General features: G+C 37.8%; 1 protein-coding gene across 6 annotated transcripts in view; it reads right to left on the bottom strand.

Annotated features, from left to right (window-relative positions):
- Window positions 1-26481, bottom strand: part of USP9X (ubiquitin specific peptidase 9 X-linked) — a 161484-nt gene that overhangs the window by 32059 nt on the left and 102944 nt on the right. For 4 of the 6 annotated variants that reach the window (XM_045994871.1, XM_045994872.1, XM_045994870.1 and 1 more), the window contains 14 exons: window positions 25504-25599; window positions 24468-24679; window positions 23175-23415; window positions 22432-22581; window positions 21092-21212; window positions 14460-14614; window positions 13990-14268; window positions 12620-12745; window positions 11612-11737; window positions 9619-9785; window positions 4557-4665; window positions 4181-4327; window positions 3046-3192; window positions 1860-2082 (listed from right to left, as the gene is read on the bottom strand). In XM_045994871.1, the coding sequence (XP_045850827.1) occupies window positions 1860-2082; window positions 3046-3192; window positions 4181-4327; window positions 4557-4665; window positions 9619-9785; window positions 11612-11737; window positions 12620-12745; window positions 13990-14268; window positions 14460-14614; window positions 21092-21212; window positions 22432-22581; window positions 23175-23415; window positions 24468-24679; window positions 25504-25599 (2299 nt within the window). The remainder of the gene's footprint in view (window positions 1-1859; window positions 2083-3045; window positions 3193-4180; window positions 4328-4556; window positions 4666-9618; window positions 9786-11611; window positions 11738-12619; window positions 12746-13989; window positions 14269-14459; window positions 14615-21091; window positions 21213-22431; window positions 22582-23174; window positions 23416-24467; window positions 24680-25503; window positions 25600-26481) is intronic. The other 2 variants (XM_045994875.1, XM_045994876.1) reach the window with 1 other exon arrangement.

Raw genomic sequence — 26481 nt, 5'->3', positions numbered from 1 at the left:
AAGCTTCCGTTTCCTTTGTAATAAATGTAATAACAGTGACACTTGCTTTGCCTCTAACTGCAATGTTATTTTGAGGAGCTGATGAAATAGTGGATTTGAGAAGTCTTTTGGAACTGTAAATTACCGTATGTCTCCCTCTACCTGGTAGTATAAACCAGGAAATAGTGTAAATATTATCACTATCTACGGGACTGGTCAAATAAATTATAGTATACTGAATTAAAAGTATATAACTAAAAAATGGAATTAGGCAGATATATGTATGTGTCGATAGGGAACTGCAGATAAATTAAGGGGAAAACAAAGTGAAGACATGTGTATACCATATGCCAATCTGTGGTTAAAAACAAAAACTATACCAAAGAAGACTTTGCATGTGGATTTTCCATACAGTAATGCTCAAAGGACAGACACAAACTGACAATAATAGTTAAAGCTATCAAAGGGGAGCCGCAGACTAAAACGGGCAGGAAACGTTTTTAGTATTTAACTTCTTTGGTACTTCAAGTTTTTACCATGTTCTACTTAAAAACAAGCAGCCTGTTTCTGCCATCTTCAAGCCTATAAAGGGATACTCAGAATAAGACTTCTGAAACAGCAAATATATCTAGAGGGCTGGGGTCCAAGGCCACTTTTTGCTGGCTAGTAGCAGGGACCCCCCAAACCAGAGCACACAACTCATCTTAAAATTGAAGGTGATGACTGCTTAAGATAAAACAATTCTATATAGGCAACAGATGTGCTCCCACATACAAAGCAAAGGACAACATGGGGACTCCTGATGGCAAACTGAACAAATCTGGATGAATCTGGGGAGAGGTTACCCATGTCCATGGAAGCAATGGCATGGTTCATGCCAAATTTCAAAGCAAGCTTCCTGCAAGGCCAAGGGACAAAGAATCTGTGTGATACCATACCCCTTGAGGGTGGTTAAGTGTATTGAAAATTAAATGAATGAATGTGTGGATTTGTTAAAAAACAAACAAAACAAAGAACCCTGAACAAACAAAAGACTTCTTAACCTCCACGTTATTATACACAAATTTGGTAGAATAAATAGCTAATGGTAAAACCCCCCCCCTTTTTTTTTAAACGGTCTAAACTTTTAAGCAGACAGTTCAATCAGAATCTACTAAAATGTTATTAAAAAGTCCTTATCTTCTGAAATACAACATTATCAAAAAATTTCACGTTTTTAAGTGTTTACTGTAATCAATTATATCCTTAAGCTTTGAGGATAAACATGGTTTTCTCTTAAATTATTTGTTAGATTCCTTATTTCTGCTTTCCAGTCATTTAATACTGCCCCCCCCCCCCCCCCCCAATCCTTTTGGAGCTTCAGTTCCAGATCTGTAGATCTGGAGTCTACAGTCTATCTCAAGGGCTTTTGTGTGAGCATTACCTGAGGACTTAAACTGCATTAGAATATTGTCTTCTCACATTCTCATCTTTTAAAACCGGATTTTCTTTGGGCTCATATGAAAATAATATTAAAGAGCTTCTAAGTAAGGGCCTGAAAGGTATTCCAAGGAATGCAACTTGAGTTTTAAATTTGAACTCTGGCATTTATTTTGACTACTTATTACTGTGGTTTGGGTTTTATTCCAGGTTTGATGGAGAAGAAATTTACTCAGACCCCTTACAGAAGACATTTAAAAAACACTTGAAAATTTTTCTGCATCAAGACTCTTTGCTTGTAATGGTGTAAAATTATATATCTATCTCTTGCAAATGTTAAGCTAGTTGCTGAAAGAAAAACATGAGCTCAAGATGTTTACTTAAAAAAAAATTAGGAAAATAGAATTTGAACAAATTCTAGAATTATCTGTCATCAAAACACTGCATTTTAGAATACTTACTAGTTATTGCTGTGCCAATATAATACATTTCAGTCAAAGAATCTACTATCTGTTTGAGATTCCTCACGCAGCCAACAGCTAATGCTACAAGTAACTCAAAACCAGCGTTAATGGTAGCTGGGGAGCTACAGACTGGAATTGCCTGTTCGGCGGGCAGCTCTCCATTTCTCATATATTGTAGGTAAACATTGGATGCAGGGAAGATGAAATCATCAATTAATTCCTACAGAAGTTGAGAAAAGTATTACGTATTAGCAATTACATATGTATATGTTATATATAGTTCTATTTCTATAATGTTTATGACAAAGTTGTGTGTATACATTTATCTTTTTTAAGGAAAGAAAGTAATGTCTCTTGGAAGGCAATAACGTTAAATTACTTGTCAGAATTAAAGCTATCATTACATCTGAGAAAAAACTTACTTGGACTCTCTAATAAAAAGATTCTACTTCACAATACTATTTACTACAACTAACAAATATACCAAGTTTCTCTGATTAAGTATTAAGAGCAAGTTGACTGCAGCACTTAACATTTTAATTAAGTTTACTCTTTTGTTTTCTTAGGAGATTTTTATTTATTTGAGAGAGAGTAGAGCAGGAGAGAAAGTACACGTGGGGAGGTGGGGCAGAGGGAGAAGGAGAAGCAGGCTCCTGGCTGAGCAGAGAGCCTGATGTGGGGCTTGGCTCGATCCTAGGACCCTGAGATCATGAGCTGAGCTGAAGGCAGATGCTCAGCTGACTGGGCCCCCAGGTGCCCCATGTTTACTCCTTTAATCATATGTGTGCCAAAACTAATTCTGAATAAAAATAACATGTACTAAAATGATACGTTTTGTTTCTTTGAGTTACCACACATGTGAAGAAAGTCATTAAAGAAATAGGATAAACATGATGCAATCTCACAAATACGTGTTGTTTTAAAAAGACTGAAGTGAAAAATTCAGATTTTCTAAAAAAAAAAAATTCAAGTGTGTATTTCCTTTATAAATACATAGTATATTTTATTTACATACAAAATTCAGAAAGTATATTTAAAAAAATCACTGCAACTTCTATAAAGATTCTTAAAAAGAAGGCAGAAAAGGTCAAGATAATACACCAAAGAGATGATATTATAAACCAGCCAGATTTGGTAACAAACATTGAGGAGGTCAGGATATCTAGTTTTGGATAAAACTTACTTTAATGAGATTAGCACCTCCTTTTTCACAACCAATATGATACTTTTTCTCAGGGGTTTGAAAGGCCAGTAATTCTTTTGTTACCCCAAGGTGACCTTCTAAGATTGTCTCTTCAACACCTGTTTCACCTGTTCTTTTAACATCATCCTGCCAAGGAAAAAATAACAAATGTCTAATTTATGGAAGGGAGGTAAGGAGGGAAAGAGAAGCCACAATGAGAGAACTAGAAACACATGAAGTAATTCCCCCAAACCTTTCCATTCTTTTTTAAAATTTATTTTTATTTTTAAAAATCAATCAATCAATCATCCAGTAGAGTTAACATACAGTGTAGTATTAGTTCCAGGTATACAATATAGTGATTCACCACTTCCATACATCATGCAGTGCTCGTCATGACAAGGGCCCTCTTTACTCTCCCCATCACCTATTCCCCCCACCTCCTCTCTGGTAACCATCTGTTTGTTCTCTATCGTTAAGACTCTTTTTCTTGCCAAAGCTTTCCCTTCTAAGCAAGATGAAATTATCTTCAGAACTTTTAGGGCTATAAAAGCTACATATCTCTTCGGAAATAAATTCTCATACAATTCTGAGTAAAGAGTATCCGGTGTTAACATCAAGACTTAAGTGCTAGTCTGTACACACTGATTTTTTTTGTTGTTGTTAAAGATTTTACTTATTTATTTGACAGAGAGACCACAAGGTAGGGAGGGGAAGCAGGCTCCTCACTGACCAGAGAGCCAGATACCTAACTTGGTCCTAGGACCCTGAGATCATGACCTGAGCCGAAGGCAGAGGCTCAACCCACTGAGCCACCCAGGCGACCCATACACATTGATTTTTGATGAGAACAATTCAAAGATTTTACAATTTGCAAAAAGGCCCCCAAGATTCTAAAATGGAAGAGGCTGAAAAATCAGTATTTCAAGCTCCAAGTAAAACAAAGCATTTTGTTTTGCATTCATTCCGTGAATCCTGAGTTACTAAGACCCATCATCAGAGAGTATATTCTTTGGTCCTTTTTATTACTCTTTGGTGTTTTTCACTTAAACAAAATGCTCAAAACTACAAACTATTCAATTAATAAAACACTCTATTTATCGATACAACAAACATAGTATTAAAGGTAACTTACCCTAATTCTCTTAAGCCAATCAATTTCATTATTGAGAAGAACTTCAGCATTGGGTATGTTAATATTACTATTGTAAGCATAATTAAGAAGGTGTCTTAAAAGGGTGAAGTAGTCCCCTGAATGCTTAGCTCTCTCTCTGGCTGTGCTCTGAAACAATAAAGTAAAATAATATGAATTCACATGTCCATGCACAGAAGCCACTTTTTAAAAACCTAGAAATAACTAGAGCAGAGAACTAAAATAACATGGGAAGTTAAGAATATTTACTTAATAAATACAGGCTGTTCTAACTTGAATATAAGCTAAAACCATAAATTCCTGAATGCCTTGTTTAAAGAATTAATCACACTGAGAAGCATATTAAAAAATGTCTCACCCCCAACACGGTGAAGAGCAGAGTAATGAAGAAAAGTAGAGGCCTATGTCCCATGCAACATCTGGTGCACATCAAAAAGAACTGCTCTTGTGCGACTTGGCGAACAGTTCTGAAATAAAAGCGTTTCACATTTAACATATTATTTGCACAAAGCAAAAAAAAAAAAAAAAAGAAAAAAACAAAAAAACAAAAAAACAAAGAGATTCCAACACCAGCCTGTCTTTGGGGGGAGGGATGCAGTGGAATAAAGGTGAATTAAAAGTAAAAACACAAGGATACAAGGTAACGCCCCCTGAAGCCCACAACCTGGAACACATGAACATAGGCTGTACGGCAGGAACCTCAAACTGTCCTAGAAGAGTTTGAGGGATACCCTGTAACATCCCTTTCTTGGAACAGGCCGGAAATGCTCTACTGAATACAAGATGGCTTACAGTGAGCCTTATACATCTTTTGGGCCGTCCACAGCGCTTTGGAGCACACAACTCTGTAGGAATTCTGTTGCAATTATAGTAAGGATAATGCTGCAATGTCCCTTTTATTATTCTAGTGGCTCCCAAAGCATGGTCCCCAGATCAGCAGCATTAGCATCATTTGGGAACTTGTTAAAAATGCAAATTATCAGGCCCTATTCCAGACCTGCTGAATTAGAAATACTGGGGGTGCTACCCAGCAACCTGTGTTTTAATGAATCTTTCAGGTGATTTGAATGTGCACCAAAGATCGAAAACCACTGTATTATACAATATTCTATGATGACCTGTGGGAAGAACTTTTCTCTGGTCCAAGTAAGAACTTTACCTGATGACTATGAATCCTTAAAAAAAAAAATTATATACTATATACATGTGACCAGAGCAAATGTCCAAGAGGGTAGAGAGATCACCCTTTTACTGCTGTGCCTCAAGAACCTAGAATAGTGACCCACGTATAACAGATGCTAACAATCAGTTCCATTACCACATGCAGATGCTGTTTGTTCATAAACAGTGATCTACGACTCCGTTAGAAAGTAAACTCTTTCAGGGCAGGGCCTTGGTGACGCCAGGGTTTCTGACACCTGGAACAATGCCTGACATACGGGGAGATGCTTAACAAGTACCTGCTAAGCACCTGTGTATCTCACGGACATTGCAAACTACATTTCATGGGAAACTACCATGTTTGTCTTTGTGCTAGCTGACAGAGAGCTTAGAACCAAATTTATAGCTCAGTGTGAAGGACTTGACAGACTACATTTTGTGTAGGTTTCTGGAAACTCATAAATGGTCTTATAAACCAGGACTTTAGAAGATGGTGGGTAAAATCTGATGGAACCCAAGTAAACTAAAGTCAGGAGTACCTAAGTTTTTGGGGGAGAAAGTCTGTAACTTTAATTAGATTTTCACAGGTATATGTCATTCACATTGTGAATTACATAATTTATTTTTTTAAAACTCAGGTATGCAGCCCAAATAAAGTAGGAATCTATAAAAAGCTAGTATTTGTCATTTCCTGATGAAATCTCTCTCATACATGTAGACTTTCGTAAAGCTTTCAAAGAAACACGTGCCTATCATCAACAAACCGTGTGGCCTGTATCTTTATGACATACTCAAAATCTCACTCCTTACCACTTCTAATACTACCATACTTCCAGCCACTATCATCTTTTATTTGGATTAACAGTCAGTTTTTCCTGACACTCTAGAACTTATTCTCAACAAAACAACCAGAATAAACTAAAAATGTAACTCAGAGCACACCATTCCTCTGCTCAAAATCCTACAATGGGATGCCCATCTCCCGGTAAAAAAATAATCCATGTTGTTAGAATGATCCATAAAATCCAAGCAGGCTGCCTGTTAACTTTCTGACCTCATCTCCTACAGCTGCCTATCCCTCACTCACTGCTCCAGCCACACTCTTCTCCTTGCTGTTAACACATCAGGCATGTTCATGCCTCAGACATTTACATCTGTTGTTCCTTCTGCTTAAAACATGCTTCCTCCATTATCTACATGGATTACTACCCTCCTCTTTCAGAGGTTTGTGTAAAGGTCAAAACCAAACTCTACTGACTCCCAGCTATTCCTTATCACCTTCATTTCTCTCTATAGCATTTATCAATAACATACTCTATATTTTCCCACGTCTGCTCCTTCATACTCCCATCTCCTTTAGTTTGTAGACTCCAAGAAGGCTGACATTCTGTTTTGTTTACTGCTATATCCCTAGTAGCTGGGACAGTGACTGCTGATACATAATAGGTACTCGCTAAATTATTTACCAAGACTGCCTACCATATTAAAATCGAGTACTTAGGTCTCAGCATCAAAGGCCTTCTGCAAACTGACTCCCACTAATCTCCTTTACAGTATTATCCTGTACTCCTCTTTCACACATCAAACCAAACTACTCAGCTTTTCTCTGAAAGCACTATGCCAGGCGTGGCAAACTCAAATGTCTTCATCAATGTCAGGTAACATAAAGGAGTTGAATAAATAGGTAGAGTATAAGGCAAGAGGTGCTAGAGGGGCTGGAGAAAAAACATAGCCACCTAAAGGAATTTCAGTCAAACTGTGAGCGATTATAGTAGTTTAGTGATATGATATGGAAACAGAGCTCATCTAAAAAAAGGTCTGGGGAACTTTTCAGAAAACTTAACAGAAAATGTGGCACTGAAGTTGAAACTTGAAAGCAGCAGCAAGGTTCAAATTGTGAAGTGTTTATAAACCAAATTTAAATGTTTAGACTTAACTCAAAGGCAATGGGAAGGCATGGAAACACTTGTTACCAGGAAAACAATGGGATCATGCTTGGCAAAGATCATGCTGTCTGCAGTGTGGTCACAGGATGAGAGTAAAATACCTTAGCAGTGAACCACTGGGGTGGGAAGATTAAAGATATTGCGGTTGTCTGGGCGACGGATGCTGGTTGTTTAGACGAGGGTAGAAGCAGCATGGAGGAGGAAGAACGGAGTCCAACAACACAGAAGTAAAAATACCATAATGGGGACTGAGGTTGAGGGGGAGCATCGCCAATGTCCACCTTCCATTTGTACGCACACGTAAATCTTACCCGAACCTGAGCTCACGTAACATTCGGCAAAGTACCTTCACGTCTGCTCTTTCTGGGTAGAAAGTAACTTATTCCTCTTCTAATTCCTAGAGTACTTTGCCTCTTATGACACAGATTGCTCTCTCCAAGCTCCTTGAGTGCAAGAACTATCTTATTTGACTTTGGACTTTGTCAAGCACATGGTAGAGACTCACATTAATTTGCTCACAGAGTATAATTACAGAGTATAATCATGTGGCAGAAAGTCAGAACTCAAGAGGTAGGACACTGTCCTGTAACTTCAGCCTTAGTTCAGCCAGCACCGGTCTATTGAGTTGCGACAGAATTAAGGGAGAAAGCAAACACGGGATATGCACTGTACACAGGTATACTGGTTAGTAATATTATGCAAGTATAAACTCTACCTGAGGGGCAGCCTCATGTATGCAGGGCCACAATCCTGCACCTGAAACTGTTGGGGCTGGATATGTTTGGGGATTCAGATTTCAGAAAGTTAATGCCAACAAATTATGTTCAAGTCAGGTTTGCTGTCAATTTCTTACAAACTGGAAATAAGGGCCTTTGAACCTGCAGGGCAGGGTGAGGGCCAGTCCGAGAGAAGAAAATCAGATACCTAGAGCTCAAAAACACCTTGCTCTTAGAAGACCCTATCTGTGGCTGACTACAAGGGAACAGAGGCATACTGAGATAAAGTACTGTCTACAGAACTTTACTTCATTGTGTGAAGTTTCAGGGGAAGGAGGAGGGAACTGGGTCTAATTTCCTGTAAGGGGGGAATGTTCATAAAGGTCTTTAGAGGGCAGAAAACCCGTAAAACCAAGTGCAGCCAAGAAAGTGAACTAAGTTCCTAATTTAAGATTTGGGAATCAATACAGGATAAAACATTTGCTACCTCTGGGTTTGACTTCACTAAAACTCTTCAGAGAATCATCTTTCCTCTCCTCCTTCCCCCTGACTTGTTATCAAATAGAACCAGACTCATTCAACCTCCTTATTTTTCTTCACATACTGGGTTATATCATGATGATCACGTCTTTTCAAGGAGGTAACAAGCACAACCTTACTGGGGGTGGGGAATCCTGTCAAAGGACTTTCTGAATTTCAAGGAAATTACCAAGGAACTTCTGAAATAGTAGACATTCCCACTAGGTCACTTTACAGCATCCTCTGGAATGAGCAAGTTATATCTATTCCATCAATGTACTTTAAAAAAAAAAAAAGAAAGCTTTATCACTAGGTTTTATTTCAGCAAACTTTATTTTGACGTTACATTAATTTCATCAGTGATTTCTGTCATTGCTGAATGGCATTTGAAAAAATAACCAAAGTGAACATCTTTCTTTTCACATGACATATGGAGGACAGATTAATTACATCTAACAGTGACACTAACTAGAGCTCCAGTTTAAAGAGTTAGCCCATGAAGGGCAGGATTAGAATGACGTGAGGATGGAAACCAACATCTTCTACAAACCTGACTTGCACAAAAAGAAGTGCAAAACAAAGCTTATGCCATTGATTAAATGATCTTGAATTGGAAACAAGAGCTTTAATTATTTGCTCTTTGGTCTCATTATAAAATGCAAAAGTTCTTACTTACCATAACCCTGACTTGTGAATTTCATACTGAATTAACAATTTCTCTTGAAGCAAATGAACCAAAAAACCTGGCATCTACATATCCAAGACAGGAGGCGAATGTTCTGTTTAAGTGAAATCTTACAAACCAAATTTTTAAAATGGGCTAAAATATTTATCTCTTGAGTGAAACTAAGTTCTGAAATTAGGGGAAAAAATTAATTTTACTTTGAGATTTGATGTTGCCATTTTGCAGAGACTAAAACCAAAGTGAGGTCTATGCAAAATGCGGTTAAAATTTTTTCTTAAACACTATCATGCTATAGAAACAAAAACCACTTGATTTCTGGGACAAATTCTGCCAGCATAAATTCATTTCTGTGTAAGAAAAGATCAAGTTTTTTACAATTATAAAGATACTTACTTGCTGTGACAGTGCAATAGTAAGTCAATAATGAATGTCTGCCAAGCCTTTTCTTTACTAAGAGCATCCAAGGCTGTCGGAATCAAGGCAAAACACAACGTCATCACTTCCAATGCTTCACAGCAAACCTGTTCATCTTCCAAGTCTGGCTCGTTGCCCGCGTTGGTCTGTAAAATTATGGTCAGAGGCAAGTTACCTAGAGTTGCATTTAAGAAAAATCTCACACAACTTCAAGTTAGTGCTTAAAACTTAGACTCACTTAAACCATTTGGCCTCAGCCTCTCTACCTGCAACTTGAGACCCATTTAAGAATAGTATGGAAATAATTATAGTACAGAGATAATATGGAAATGAATAGTGATGTCTAATTCCAGTATTTTGCTATATCCCAAGGAATGATGAAGGAACACACTAAGAATATCACTTGTTTCTCTGTCCTCCAGGCTCCTAGGGATCTTCTGAAACTAACAATCACTCCTTTCTTAAGGCACACGCTAGCACTGCCGAGTTAGGAACTTACGACTAGTTCTACAAGGTAGTGTACCTACAGTGCCATTGTATTCAAAAGCAAATTTCTTAGACAATTGTTCAGGAAGGTTTTACAACCTAAAATATGCTTGGGTAGGTAGCTAATAAATTCTAATCCAACTTTATAAAAAAGTGATGATTACAATACATGCCTAAAAAAGAACAAGCATTCAAATACTAGCTGAATGGGGGCACCTGGGTGGCTCAGTCCGTTAAGTGTCTGATTTTAGCTCAGGTCAAGATTTTCGGCTCCTGGGGCACCTGAGTGGCTCAGATGGTTAGGCAGCTGCCTTCGGCTCAGGTCATGATCCCAAGGTCCTGGGATCAAGCCCCACATCGGACTCTCTGCACAGCAGTGAGTCTGCTTCTCCCTCTCCCTCCATAATCTCTTTCACTTTCACTTTCTTTCAAATAAATAAATAAAATCTTAAAAAAAAAAAATAAAAAAGATTTTCGGCTCCTGGGATTAAGCCCCATATCAGGCTCTGTGCTTGGTGGGGAGCCTGCTTCTCCTTCTCCCTCTATCCCTCCCCCAACTCATGCTCTCTAATAAATAAAATCTTAAAACAAACAAACAAAAAAACTTAGCTGAATGCCCAGGAACTGTACCAGACAGATGCTACAGGATGCTAAAATGTATCTAAGGAAAAACAGGGTTATGTTGGCCATAAAAAGGAAGGTCTACCAAGCCCAAAAGTTCCTATAAAATTTAATTTCCTCTTCTAAATATTCAGCAGTGATTATGAGGGGTAAGTACATATAATAGGAAATGAAGGAGTCAAACACAGCCTCACTTCTATAAATAATTTGCTTTACCTAAGGGAATGTCAGAGATGATACCTAACTGGCTGACACTCTTTCTACCTTTGACTGCTTTATTTTTTATTATTTTTAAAGGTTTTATTTATTTGACAGAGATCACAAGTAGGCAGAGAGGCAGGCAGAGAGAGAGAGGAGGAAGCAGGTTCTCCGCTGAGCAGAGAGTCTGAGGTGGGGCTTGATCCCAGGACCCCGAGATCATGACCCGAGCTGAAGGCAGAGGCTTTAACCCGCTGAGCCACCCAGGCGCCCCTCCTTTGACTGCTTTAACAGACAAAAATATTTAAAATGTCAGGACACCACAGCTGACAGTTAACTAAACTAAAATTTACATATGACAGAAAGATAATGAAAGAAGAAAAATGGAGAGAATAGGAAAAAGCAAATTCAATAGGAGATCATATCTGAGTCTAGTGAGAAGTAGAAAAACATCGTTTCATATTTTAAAAAGCAGCTTTCCGGCAGGATTCTGAAGTACTTTATTTCAAAAGTAAAATTTTACTGTATTCTCATCTTACCTACAGCTACCATTTATTTGTCAGCCATGAAGATGCAAAGGATTGGTAAAGATAGCAGATGTAATGATTCAGCCTCACACACAATTAACATTAATTTAAAAGGAAAATATGTTTGAGGTAACTCTTACCTTCTCATAAATTTTAGTGAGTTCTTCATTTGGGCTAAATACTAGCTGTAATGCCCCACATCCTGATGCCCAGATGATTTTCTGAATAGCTCTAATTACACAGATATCAGGCATATATCTTGAAGCCTGCAAGACAACGCATAATAAAAATGCTATGATGGCATATTAGAGTAAAATAATAACTGGAAAAGAAAAAGTTTCTCCTTATAAAACAACTGCTTTTGTCCTTTTTTTAAAAGGCAATACCACAAAGCATGCTTTCCAAGTTATTATCTGGCCCTGTATTACTTTCAGAAGCATCTTAAAAAGACTACAAAGATGATCCCACCACTATTCTACTCGCACTTTTTACCCCATAAAAAAATGAAAACCAAGCCCACACAAACACTTGTACAGAAGTCACAGCAGCTTCATTCACAGTCAGAAGAAGAAAACAATCCACATGTCCTTTGCCAAGTATACGATGTGCAGTATTCATAACAGGCTACTACTCGGCAACAAAAAGTAATGGACTAATGGTTTACAAAACACAGATAATTCTCGACATTGTTATTCAGAGGGGGAGAAACTAGACATATAGGAACACACACAGTAGAATTCCACTTGTATAAAATTCTAGAAAATGAAAATTATTCTACAGTGGCAAAAGATCACTGGTTACCTGGGGTATAGGGAAGGGACTGCAAAGGGACATACAGAATGATGGAAATGTTCTGTGTCTTGATTATGATGGTGGTTTCACACATACCTGCATTTGTGAAGACTGAATTACATATTTTCAGAGGATGTTGTTTACTGTACATAGAGGATTCAAACTGGAAAGTACTAATGTTAGTATCAGGCAAAATTCGTGTTAAGGGAACTCTAGACTGAGACAATTACTAGAGTGAGTAAGCCTAGGAAAATTCAGCCTTGAGCTGTGATAAGGGTTATTTCTTAATTAAACAGAGGGTGAAACATAGAAATAGACATGGCAGTATTTCACAGCTTAGAAAGTTTAATACTAACCTCATCAGATATTTGCTGAGCAAGACGAATGGACACATTTCTAAGCATGCATTCAGATGATGGATTAGGAATGCTCTGAAGGGCACTTTGTAGCACCACGGCTTGATCATGAGTAACTTGGTTGACCTGAAAAAACAACCATTTTGCTTGAAGTAATTTGTACAGAACCAGACCCAACCACATGCTCCCCACCCATTGCCCTCCCTCCAAATGACCTCCCTTTCATATATACACATGGTAGAACTGCAGTGACTTAAACAAAAAGCAGTCCGTATTGCCAACAATGTGAGCCTCCACTTTTTCTTATGCAACAAGGTGCTACACATCCCTCTGCAAATACCCATTCTAGATTAATTCAACTTGTGTCTCTACATGTGGGCACAGTATAACTTGTGGACATAAGTGATAAACTGAAGTGATGACTCCAATCCCTACCTAAAGACTCAATAAATTACTCCACACCTCTTACATGTGTGCTTCTGGGCAGACCCTGTTCCCATTTCCCCTGCTCATCATTTTCTTCTTTGAATGGGAGAAACGTTAAGGAATTTCAGTCACAGCTACTGACATTTGCTATTATGACAATATATGCGGTATTATTCCATATCACATATTTAATATGACATCATGTATCTAATCAACATTCCAATTTCCAGATTAAGCTATTTTATAAAGCTACTTATAAAAATAAATAAGCTATTTATAAAATACAAGCTATTTATTTATAAATAAATATTTATATTTATTTTATAATAATAATTATAAGCTATTTATAAAAAACAGAATTCCTAGAGCTCTTCTCTTCTATCCATAAACTTAGTAAACCATCACTTGTGATGAATATAGAAGATCTCAAATTTTAGTCAGAATTAAGTGCATAGTTTGACCTCTCATAAGTAGACACTGAATTATAGCATGTCTTGAGAACTTTTGGTGAGATGGATCAAGGATGCCACCAAGGCAAAGACAGAGTCCAGAGTTGGAATAAGCTCAGAATTGGAGGTTAAGCCTATCAAGGTGGGAAGAGAGTGGCAACAGGCTAAGTCAATTACAACTTTCTTATTACCACCTGTATCTTCATATATCTGCCAGGTACAAGTTAGTAAGAGATGCATACAGAGCTTTCATCAGGTTTAAAGTAACTGAAAGCCAACCAGGGTTTAAAGGCGTAGGGAGGAATTGTCATCTTAAATTAAAAGTATAGCCAGTAAAAAGCATTTTCACTTTTCATACAGATTTAAGAGACAGAAACCTCTAAAATAAGATGCCACTGGAAAGGAACTCGAAACATTCTGAATCAACTCTGAACTCAAACTTTAAGAAATTGCCATTTATTACTATAAATAAGACATTTTAAAAAAGTGTATTACCGATGTCATGGGATTCACGCCTTCTACACCTGGCTGACAAGCTTCTGCCACAGCTCGAACGTGGCCATAGCCAATGGCAGTTAGCAACAGTTTGGCTATTTTAAGAGCATTGAGGTAAGCACCCCTTCGAGTTTCCATATCTGCATTTGGTAGGAAGTTATTTCTGGTTAGCATGCTCAGGACGAGAGGCAGGCCACCACTTTTCAAGAAGTGAAATTGAAAATCAGAGGAATCATCAGCCAGAGGTGCACCAGCAGGCATTAACAAGGCATAGACTACCTGGAAGAAGAAAAGGACTGTATTAAAAGGGTTTAAAAAGATAACTTCCATTTTCCCTATCATCATTGCTAAGAAATTCTTAACCACTTAAAAAATATTTCATTATAAGTGCTATCCATGTTCTTCAGATTACCACATAAAAAGGTCAAGTTCAAAGAACATGAAATACATTCAAAAGGGAAAAAACCAACCTCTGTTAGGTATAGCACTTGTGAGGCTGAAGGACCAAAGAAAAGCGAGTCAAGAGATGGACTAAGGCTGCTTTCTCCAAGTTTGGCGTGATCTAAACAAATAGCTCTTAACTTTTCTATTGTTGTGCTATCTGTAAGAAAACAGGAGACACAGGCTAAAACACACTATAATCCATGCATTCATAGAATTTCACTTTTGGTATTTTGAAGATTACTTCAGTATGGCATAACTATCAATTCATTTGAGTTACAGGCTCATATTTCACAAGAAATAGCTGGATCTGGATTAAAAAAAAAAAAAAAAAAAAAAGAATCACTACGAACTAGGACTTTTTCATCAGTCAACCCAAACATGAAGGAGGTGGTCTTCACCCAGTCAGAGACCTCAAATCAACATGCCTCCACAACCACTGGAAACCTAAAAAATACAGTACACTTCAAAAGGAAGTCATCCTTATTGAGATAACAAAAGATAAAAAATTAGAAGCTCTTCCTTCCAACTTCTCTATTGTTCACCCTCATGACACTACGCATTAACTGTTCTATTTTATTTAAAGGAGCTTAGTGGTACCTTAGAAACTGAACTGTAAAAAGAAAGACACAGAAGGAAAAAAAGAAGGAATATAGGCACCTCGCCTAACACCACTTCACCGTTATGAAAGACCTATAATACCTCATTTCCATTAGCCACAAGAAATCCAAAGAGGATTCTTGCTTTTATGAAAAGAGGCAAAAAGCAAAAATAGCATTCAGCGTTTGTTCTGCAGAAAGCTGTTCAAGAGGCAGTGTGCACCCCCAAGCAGAGAAAGTGGCCCCGCAAAGCTCCTTCCCTGGGAGTGACATTCAGCATCAAGCCACCAGAGCTTCGGGCTGCCTCTGTGAGCTTCTGTGCTTTTTCTTATTTTGTGCATCCATTAGAGTAAGATGTGTCCTAAGGTATCAGAAAAGCCTAAGAGGTTACTTTCTGGGTGTGGGAACACTCTAAAAAAATTTCCATATTAACTAGTGGTAACTGCTTCTTTAAAGGTTTTACACCATTTTGGCTTACAAAAGTTTTCATAGGAACACTCTAGTTTTGAGTAGGAGAAACCTACAGTCATTAATATTTACCTCAAAGTAAGCACAGGGTTTTTTTCTTTTTATCCTCCCCCCCACAGTATTAAAACACCAGTTTCTTTCTTCCTTTTTTTTTTTTTTTAAGATTTTTATTTATTTATTTGACAGAGAGATCACAAGTAGGCAGAGAGAGAGGAGGAAGCAGGCTCCCTGCTGAGCAGAAAGCCCGATGTGGGGCTCGATCCCAGGACCCTGGGATCATGACCTGAGCCAAAGGCAGAGGCTTTAACCCACTGAGCCACCCAGGCGCCCCACCCAGTTTCTTTCTTTAAAGACTTTATTTATATGGAGAGGGGGAGGTAGAGGGAGAATCCCAAGCAGACACCATGCTGAATGTAAAGCCCCATGTGGAACTCAGGAACTCAATCTCATGACCGGAGCCAAAACCAAGAGCTGGATGCTTAACCGACTGAGTCACCCAGGCACCCCCCACCTTCCTTTTAAATCACAATGAAAATAAATACTTTGAAAATGAAAACTACATGATACAAATCAGCATTACCAAACATTCAAACTTAAGAATAGTCAATCAACTTTAGAAAGTACTTTATTACCATCAAATTATTTCCAAGGTAAATGTGCTACGATTAAAATACCACTTGATAGGGACACCTGGGTGGCTCAGTCGTTGAGCGTCTACCTTCCGCTCGGGTCATGATCTCAGGGTCTTGGGATCGAGTCCCACATCGGACTCCCTGCTCAGCGGGAGGGATGCTTCTCCCCCTCCCACTCCCCTTACTTGTGTTCTCTATCTCTCTTCTCTGTCAAATAAATAAATTAAATCTTAAAAAAAAAAAAAAAACTTAATAAGATGGTTTTAAATAACATTAAAAGCTTTCTTTTGAAGAATAAAGGTAACTGAAAATTACTGTAATTGCCATATGGCAAGCTAATTTTATAGGCCTGGAAATAGCCTAGATCTTATCAAAAAATCTTCAGTTTGTGGGCTGTCTGGCTGACTCAGTGGAGCATGTGGCTCTTCACTTTAGGGTTATTAGTTCGAGCAACAACGCTGAGTATAGAGATTACTTAAAAACAAAATGAAAAAAATCTTAAAAAAACCTTCAGTTTATATTAAAACTCTTGGTTTTCCCTATTCTGAAGGGATAGTGACATATAATGTAACTAAATAAAATATAAATTTCTTATAATCAAACATTTGTGAATAGCTTCTCAGGTCATTAAATATTCATCTCCTATATTATTTTTGTGATTAAAATAACATTATGTCACTTTATGAGTTTAAATCTCTATTATTGGGCATTTAGGTTTTTTCCCCAGTGGTATTTTTTTTTTTTTTAACACTGAGGATTCTAGCAGCTAAATCTTCACAATTATTTATTTCATCTGGAAAAAAATCCTCCAAGCCGAAAGAACCACTAAGGTCCAAGACTTCTAACATATAAACCAAATTAGTCTCTAAAAATAAACTGGATTTAAAAATATTCTAAATAGGGACACCTGGGTGGCTTAGTACGTTGGGCTTTTGACTCAGGTCATGATCCCAGAGTCCTAGGATTAATCCTTCCATGAGGCTCCCTACTCAGCAGGGAGTATGCTTCTCCCTCTCCCCTGGTCCTGCTCTCTTTTAAATAAATAAAATCTTAAATTAGATAGATAGATGATGTGTATTATTTCCTCAGTTTAATGAAAAAGCTTGGAAACAAGACACCCTAGTAGTACTAAGTTTCTGGTTTCTAAATACCCTCTCTCTTACAGAAAGGAGTAATGGCTGATTCCAGGGCTAGGATTAAAGTACTAGTTGAGCTTTAAACATCTTGGGCTATATATATATATATATATATATATAAAACACACATCACAAATAAGGTTGCCAACCAGTAAATGTAGAAAGAATGATCAAGTCAAGTAAAATCACCATTTTGTAACCATTACAGGAAAAACTGATTCAAGCAATAATCACAAGGAATAGTTAAACCAGTAAGTAAAAGTCTGATGAGATAAAGAGTTACAGAGTCTCAAAACATCTCTCCAAAAAAGGAAAAGTAACTTTACAGAGGAGAAACCTGCAGACATCAATTAAGTGATCTGGGATAATGTCACCAATGAAGGACAAATGGACGTATGCCTCCTGGTATAATGCTGAGAAAGAGCATCACGTAAGTGGTATTCTGAGAGAAATGTACAATCTGTATGTAACATCAGGAACAGACAAAACCCAAGGAGACACAAACTGATCTGTGCTTTTCAAAACCATCAAACTCAAACAGCGAGAGACTGAGGAACTGTTGCAGATTAAAGACACCACACGAGGGGCACCTGGGTGACTCAGTGAGTTAAAGCCTCTGCCTTCGGCTCAGGTCATGATCCCAGAGTCCTGGGATCGAGCCCCGCATTGGGCTCTCTGCTCCGCAGGGAGCCTGCTACCTCCTCTCTCTCTGCCTGCCTCTCTGCCTACTTGTGATCTCTGTCAAATGGATAAAATATAAAAAAAAAAAAAAGACACCACACGAATCATGCAATATAAGAAGCTGAACTGGATTCTCAACCAGAAAACATTGTTTTAAGGTTTATTATGGGGAAAATTAGCAATTATGTATAAGGTCTATAAATTATCAATGCTATATTTTCTTTTTTTTTTTTAAATTTTATTTATTTATTTGAGAGAGAGCGAGCATGAGAGGGGAGGTCAGAGGGAGAAGCAGACTGCCCATGGAGCTGGAAGCCCAATGTGGGACTCCATCCCAGGTCTCTGGGGATCCTGACCTGAGCTGAAGGCAGTTGCTTAACCAACTGAGCCACCCAGGTGCCCAATGCTCTATTTTCTGGTTTTGATTAATACTGTGGTAATCTGAAGAGAATGTCCTTGTTCCTATAAAGCAATAGGTATTTAGGGATAAAAAGATACGGTATCCACAACTTGTTCCCCAAAGGTCAGAAAAAAATCTTACCACAGAATGACGTAACAAATAGAGCAAAATGTTAACAACTATTGAATCTGGGGAAGGGTAAATGAGATTGTACTGCTCTAAGTTTCAAATTATTTAATAAGAAACTATGTTTTTATTTTATCTATTTTTTAAAAGAGTTTATTTATTTTGACAGAGAAAAAGTGAGCGCACAAGCAGGGTTAAATGGCAGGCAGAGGGAGAGGCAGACTGCCCACGGAGCGGGGAGCCTGATGTGGAACTCGATTCCAGGACCCCGGGGATCATGACCTGAGCCAGAGGCAGACACACAACTGATTGAGCTACTCAGGTGTCCCGAAAATAAGTTTTTAACAGGAAAAAGGGTACTCTTCAAAAGTAAGAGACAAGCAGGAAACAGAAGAAAATAAAGCACCTATCAGTATTAACCTTCAGGGAAATAAGTAAAGTCTATTAAGTTGTTAGACGTTTCTAAAACCCCAATTAGCTCATATTCAAGTGGCAAATAAGAGAGTGTCAGTATAATGTAGAAGGTGTCAGTACAGCAGCAGAAGTGCAACTTTCGAAAACCAAAACCAAAACCAACCTAATGAAAACCCCTTGGCCTGGCGGCTGTATAGCAAGGGGCCCTTTTAACTTCTTAGGAAAATGAAAAGTGAGCACCTACATGCAGAGCTCATCCTGAGAGGTGCACTCCCAGCCTTTTAGGACTCTTGGCGGGTGTTTGTTCTGGGCCCACTTTAATGGCAGCCCATCTGTCTCAGAGCTCCACTTCTCTCTGTGTTATCCTAGCACTACCAAGTCAGCATTTTCTACTGGTCTCATGCCTTTTCATTATCTGCTAAGGCAGCCTTCAGCCACACTCAACTACCTGGTGGGCTGTTCAAGCTCTTTCTGAAGAGTCAAATTATTTTTATTAGTGCTGTTTAAACTCTATGTGAAAGGGCTGCCCAGACTAGGGTATTACAGCCCAAGCAGGGTAAGGAGGACATCCTCGTGGGAGGAGGGGAGAAAAAATTTCAAGAAAGGCCCAAGACGTAAGAACCTGAGAACAGGGACTCTGCTATGGAAAAGGTGAAGAAAGAAGTCCTACAACAGTAGCTGTGCAGCAGGCGAAGAACAAACAGATGAGAGGAAGAGGAAGAAAAGCTCCAGAAAACTGTGAAATCTGACAGATTATATAATACAAATAATAATGGAAAATTATTTTGAGAATTTATTAGAAGATACATGGGATGAATCTTTAAGGTGTACAGAAAACTAAGAAAATGAAAAGGAGACATTATTATACCCAGTAAAAAAAAAGTTGTCAGTAATCCAGGCAAACTACTTTTCACACACTCTTGAAATGTAAATTTACATTTTAGTGTCAATTTTAGATAAGAATTTAAGCAAAAATGGGGGGCGCCTGGGTGGCTCAGTGGGTTAAAGCCCCTGCCTTCGGGTCAGGTCATGATCCCAGGGTCCTGGGATGGAGCCCCACATCGGGCTCTCTGCTCAGCGGGGAGCCTGCTTCCTCCTCTCTCACTGCTTGTGATTTCTGTCAAATAAATAAGTAAAATCTTAAAAAAAAAAAAAAGAATTTAACCAAAAATGGGGAGAATTTGAGAATAAGACTTAAGTTTTCATCCCATGATAGAAACTCAGTAGGTATCTAAAATTGACAAAGACACAGTTGGACAAGGTTTATTTACAGATATAATGGTATAGACACATATAAGAAAATGCTGAACGGGGGCGCCTGGGTGGCTCAGTGGTTTAAGCTGCTGCCTTCGCTCAGGTCATGATCTCAGGGTCCTGGGATCGAGTCCCACATTGGGCTCTCTGCTCGGCAGGGAGCCTGCTTCCCCCTCTCTCTGCCTGCCTCTCTGTCTACTTGTGATCTCTCTCTGTCAAATAAATAAATAAAATCTTTAAAAAAAAAAAAAAAAAAGAAAATGCTGAACGTTGAAGTGGTTGTTTCTAAGGAATAAAAGAGGAAAAGTGCCAAAGATGACACATGGCCCATAATACAGTGCAGAGAGAGGTCAGACAGTAAATGTTTAAGACTTTACAGGCCATAGGGTGTTGGCCCCAACCACTGAGCTCTGCTATTTTAAAACAAAACCAGTCACAGTTAGTATGTAAATGAATGGGCATGACTGCACACTAATAAAAGTTTAGGACACTAAAATAAAAATTTCAGGGGCGCCTGGGTGGCTCAGTGGGTTAAAGCCTCTGCCTTCGGCTGAGGTCATGATCCCAGGATTCTGGGATCAAGCCCCCCACAGGGCTCTCTGCTCAGCAGGGAGCCTGCTTTCCTTCCTCTCTCTCTCTGCCTGCCTCTCTGCCTACTTGTGATCTGTCAAATAAATAAAATCTTAAAAAAATATTCATGTAATTTTCATGAGGCACAAAATATTCTCTCGATTCACCCCCTCTCCCCATTTAAGAATGTAAAAGCCATCCTTGGTTCCTGGGCTATACAAAGTCAGGTAGTGGGCTGAATTTGGCCAGTGAGCTGTAGTTTGCCAACTCCTGATGTGGTCTACATAACAAAGTATATTCCATCTAGATAGAGAATTTGTTAATATACCCTCTTATGGTCCAGCGTGTATTTAATGAACATTACAGATATAAAAAACTTACCTGGTGGCATAAGCTTCATAAGTACTCTTGCTCCATCTCTAAGAGGAGGCATATTTAGGCTGCTGCCTAAGTCTGCAACTTGCCAAAGGAAAGAGATGTATCTGGGATGCAGTGACATTATCTAGAATACAAAATATACAACATACTTAACTATAAGTTACATGCCCCCCCGCCAAAACAGCTAAGTAAGTAATTTCTACACTTCTGCTTCTGTCATTGCTACTCTCTCTAAAATCGCCTCCCTTACCCATCATCCCACCTGTAGAAAGCCTTCATGATACAGACCGAATATATTACTCAAGCTATCTCCATCTAATTTCTGTGAGGCAGCTCTTTTATTATTTCGTTTAATTATTTCTCTCATACATATAAGTTAGACTCTATATATGCCAAAAGCTGTCATGCCTGCTAACAGTTAAATTCCTAATCCAACTGTTGTAAGGAGCCCATTCTTCTGACGCCAGAGTGGCTGGTTATTATCATAGCCATTAAAATTCTTTTGGGGAGGGGTGGAAGGAGAGGTTAAGGTGGGGGGGGGGGATCACTGTTTCTTTAGGTACAAGATATGTTAAGGACAACTTGAGAAAGACTGCACATCCTACAGAAACAGTTGTGAAGAAAGGATTCACTTCTGTGGTATGAATCAAGATACAGTGCTATTTTTCCAAGTTTATATAGTCAAGAGTTTTAATTCAGCTGCGTAACAGATTCATTTTATATAAACCTAACCATATTGTACCTAGAGGGAAATGTTTTAAATTTCAACCAAAATATGATCACCTTTCAGATCTATTCTGAAGTTGATGGTTAACTATATAGTTATATGGTATTCTGCCATATTAAATGTAAACTTCTCAAGGAAAAACCAAAAAACCCCCTATTTTAAATATAGCCGGCCCTTCAACAACATGAGTTTGAACTGCACAGATTCACTTACACACATTTTCCCACAAATACAAGACAGTACTATAAATGTATTTTCTCTTCCTTATGATTTTAACATTTTCTTTTCTGTAGCTTTATTATAAAAATACAGTATATTATACATACCATGTAATACAGTAAAAATATAAGTATACATATAATATACAAAATATGTGTTCATCAACTGGTTGTGTTATTAGTAAGGCTTCTGGTCAACACTAAGCTGTAAGTAGTTAAGTTTTGGGGGAGTTAAAATATATACATGAATTTTCTACTTCATCCAGGGACTGGGTGGGAGGAATGAGGGGCAGGTGGTCAATATGAGGTCAAACTCGATTTCTTCATTCTTTATTCTCAAACTGTATTTCCTTAGTCTCTTAATGCCTTGCATATAGTAGCTCAAACCATCTACTTACCACCCCAGGTAAACAGCTTTCCACTTCTGGATTGGGACCATCACTGTAATGATTACCATGGTTTCCAGGAGACCCAGTTGAGGAATCAGAAGAACTATCAGGGCTTGAAGGCATATTGGAACTTATTTGTGTAAGTTTGGCTGTAATTAGCTGAAAATAATATACTAAGTTAGTATCAAAGACAAGAAAAAAATATTTAAAACAGAAGTTAGTAACATACCAAAAAACAAACTAGAGGCAACACTTCCAGAAATACCATTTGTAGGTGCCGCCTAACAACCAAATAGTTGTTTTCACAAAACTTCTACTATATTTTAAGTACCATAATACCAGTCTTACTGTTACAATCCAAATACCTAATAAAGAGCCTCACAAATAACAAATGCTCAATTAACATTTACTGAATAAAATGTTAACTAGTGAAATGAAAAATAGTCTCAGGTTTGACTTTTATTCCCTTTAAAAAAAAAAAACCAAAACCAAACAAACAAACAAAAAACCCCCAACATTTTATTCATTTATTTGACAGAGATAGAAAGTACAAGCAGGTGAGCAGCAGGGAGAGGGAGAGGGAGGAGAAGCAGACTTCCCAGCAGGCTTCCCGTTAAGCAGGGAGTTGACAGAGGGCTTGAACTTAGGACCCTGAGATCATGACCTGAGCCAAAGGCAGATAGCTTAACACACTGAGCCACCTGGGTGCCGCAGGTTTGACCTTGAAAAGTTTAGTAATTACAGATACTTACTGATTTATCTTTCAAGTTTAATTGTCCAATCAACTTTCTGTCATCTGCAGGATCTATCAGTTCACCGCCCACAAAGAGCTCAATTTTTGTATGAGCTACATTGGCTTTAATACGATTGAGAATATATCGTCTTACTGAACCGATCGTATCATTTGTATGAGACCATACGTCCAAGTCATCAACTTGTCTGCCCTGGTTTGGAAATCGAACTATAAAAGAGAGGTGTTTACCACGGAAAGCTCTGGGGGAAAAAGAAAGAAAAAGGAAAAAACATTCTAATCAGCGGAATTTCTTATCTTCTATGAACTTAATATCGAATATTTTTTTATTTAACAAGAGAAAAGTGAGCTAAGGATATTATTTTTAGGATCTTGAAAATAAATTTATTGCCTTTGAATTAAAAATATTTTAAGTGATCTTGAAAATACAACAATCATTTTCCACTCTTATTCTTGTACTTATGCATGAAGAAAATTAGACTTATTTTAGATCATGACCTGAGCCAAAGGCAGCCACTTAACTGACTGAGCCACACAGGTGTCCCCCTATGACTATTTTTAAATGTGAAAAATAAACTAGCTTGAGAATATTAACAAAATTTTTTTTCAAAAATTTATTTGAGATAAGAGAGTGAGCAAGCAAGTGACAGAGAGCAAGGTCGGGGGGGGGGGTGCCAAAGGGAGAAGCAGACTCCCGGTTGAGCAGGGAGGTCAAAATGGGGCTTTATCTCAGGACCGGGAGATCATGACCTGAGCCATAGACAGATGCTTAACTGACTGAGCCACCGAGGTGCCCCTGATAACATCTTCTCACAGGTAAGATATAACAAATAAAAATATATTCAAGAAGCAACTTTATATAATTTCATGGTTAGCAGTGAGAACACTGTTAAAATACTGATTGCATTCATTCTACAAACGTATCTAAATTATACTCTTTGAATTACTCAATGGTGAGACCTTAAAAGAAATGTTAGTAGACAATTTTGAAGTATTTCCTGCTGTATCAGTTACCTGTCAAAAGCAGTCTTTAAGAGATTTTCCAATTATTCTCCAATCTTACTATGCAATTAACTGTATAAATCAATGGCATCAAAACACTTCAACTTCATATTACCCTTAGCAACACTTAACAGGTACGGAAGTCAAGGCAAGAGCAACAACAAAAAATGCCAAGAGGAAACTAGACTTAATGCCCTATCAAAACAACAACAAACAAACAAAAACTAGATCCTGGAAAAAAAGGTCTAGGAAAATACAACATAGTTAATTAGAAGATCAGTTATTCACAAACCTTGACATAGGTAGAATTGTTCTTTCTTCGTGATAATCACTGTCACATTCATTTATGTACTCCCTTAACACAGTTAATACACGAACCATTCGAACAGCCTCCTGCCTTGCACAATTAATACTGTCTTTGTCACCATCCAAAACACATAGTGTGTCATAAGAGGCTTTCAAACGATCAAAGCAAGACTGAATAAAGTCTTCATGGATTACCACCTACAAATAATGGGCCAAATAAAGACAGTCCAAAGATGCTTTAAAATGTAAAAACAAAAAAAATACATATAAAAACATTAATTCAATTAAAGATGGCAACAACTAATTATATTTAAAGACAGCCAAGTTATTTAACCAAGGTCTATACTGATAATAAAACATATTACGTTTTGTCAAAGGAAGCTAGAGTTATGTATGTTAAGAAGTATGAACTAGATATTTAAAAAATGGACTTTGGAGTAGGTGGCAGAATCAAGAGAAGAAATTCATTTAAAATTCATGCTACAATTATACTCAAAATAATCACCTCACGTAATTATCAAGACAAGATTAATTTAGACAGCATTTTGTATAATGGAGAGACTAAATATTTTCGACAAGAGATATATATATGTATTTTTAAAGATTTTATTTATTTATTTGACAGGCAGAGATCACAAGAAGGCAGAGAGGCACGCAGAGAGAGAGAGAAGGGGTAGCAGGCTCCTCGCTGAGCAGAGAGCCCGATACAGGGCTAGATTCCAGGACCCTGGGATCATGACCTGAGCTGAAGGCAGAGGCTTTAACCCACTGAGCCACCCAGGCACCCCGATAGATATATTTTTAAAAGTCACAACCCTGAAGTCAAGGTCTGACCTGAAATCAAGAGTAAGATGTTCAACTGACTGAGCCACTCAGGCATTCCTCTTTTAGGTGTATTTTTAACAGGAGTTGAAACAGAACAATTTAGTTAATTCAGAACTGAAGAAAAAAATTCTTATCACTGAAGAGTTCTTTAGTCAGAATTCTAATCTGTGGAAGTTTTAGTGAATGTCAGTCCTTACCTGATTGACCTGTAGCCTCGGACCAAGGTTTGTATATATTTCTTTAAGAAGATCTATAGCTCTGCTGGCAATATCGTCATTACTTTGAATCACAACCTAGGTTCAAAAGATTCAAGTATAAACAACTTTCATGAAATATTTTAGCTGGACACTTCAACTCAAACCACACCCTTGGTTATTTTCAATGCATTACTCGGTAATAATTTGAAGTTATATTTGATATTCAAGTAAATCAAGTAAAATTAAGTGGAAAAAAAAACAGACCATAGAAAGTAGTAAAACATAAATCTCAAGTCTTTGAATAAAGTAATTTAAGAATGGAAGGCACATACTACTAAGAATAAAATATGCTTTGACCAGTACTAACCCTGCAAATCAACACCTTGGAACCAAGTTATAAGACACTGAAGGAGGAATTTAAATTACTTAAAAAGAAACAAAATATGCATGAAATACAGTTTAGGACAAAGAGCTACACTCCACTCCACTCCAGTTCTATAGATCTTTATCACTCATCTAATTATACTGGTGGTCTTCAAACTATGTGGAGAACTCTGGGGGCTGAGGAAATGTTTTAAGGCTGAACCCTCTGTAGGCCTGGTAAGAGGGAAGGCTGTGAAGCATATGGGGAATGAGCAGAAAAAACAAAAACCCAAAGAAAAAAACAACAGGCTCTCTCTCCTCCAACTACTTTTACATTTTGGAGTACTTAATGGAAAAGTCTGAATAACTGAATGACACAGTAAACAGTCCATGGTCGGCAGAAAAATATATTAAAAAAATATGAACTGCTGTGAACAGGTCAGACTTTTGAAGACAGAAACAATATATTGATACTATATTGCCACAACATGGACAGGCCCAGAGGGTACTATGCTAAGTGAAATAAATTTAGGGAAAGACAAATACTATAGGATTTCATTTGTATGTGGTATCTAAAAAACAACTAAATTAAAAAAACTGATCTCATAGGTACAG

This window comes from Meles meles, chromosome X (assembly GCF_922984935.1).
Source record: "Meles meles chromosome X, mMelMel3.1 paternal haplotype, whole genome shotgun sequence".
In the NCBI taxonomy this organism is placed as follows: Eukaryota; Metazoa; Chordata; class Mammalia; order Carnivora; family Mustelidae; genus Meles; species Meles meles.
Note: the sequence above shows the minus strand (reverse complement) of the source record. Positions and strands in the feature narration are given on the sequence as shown.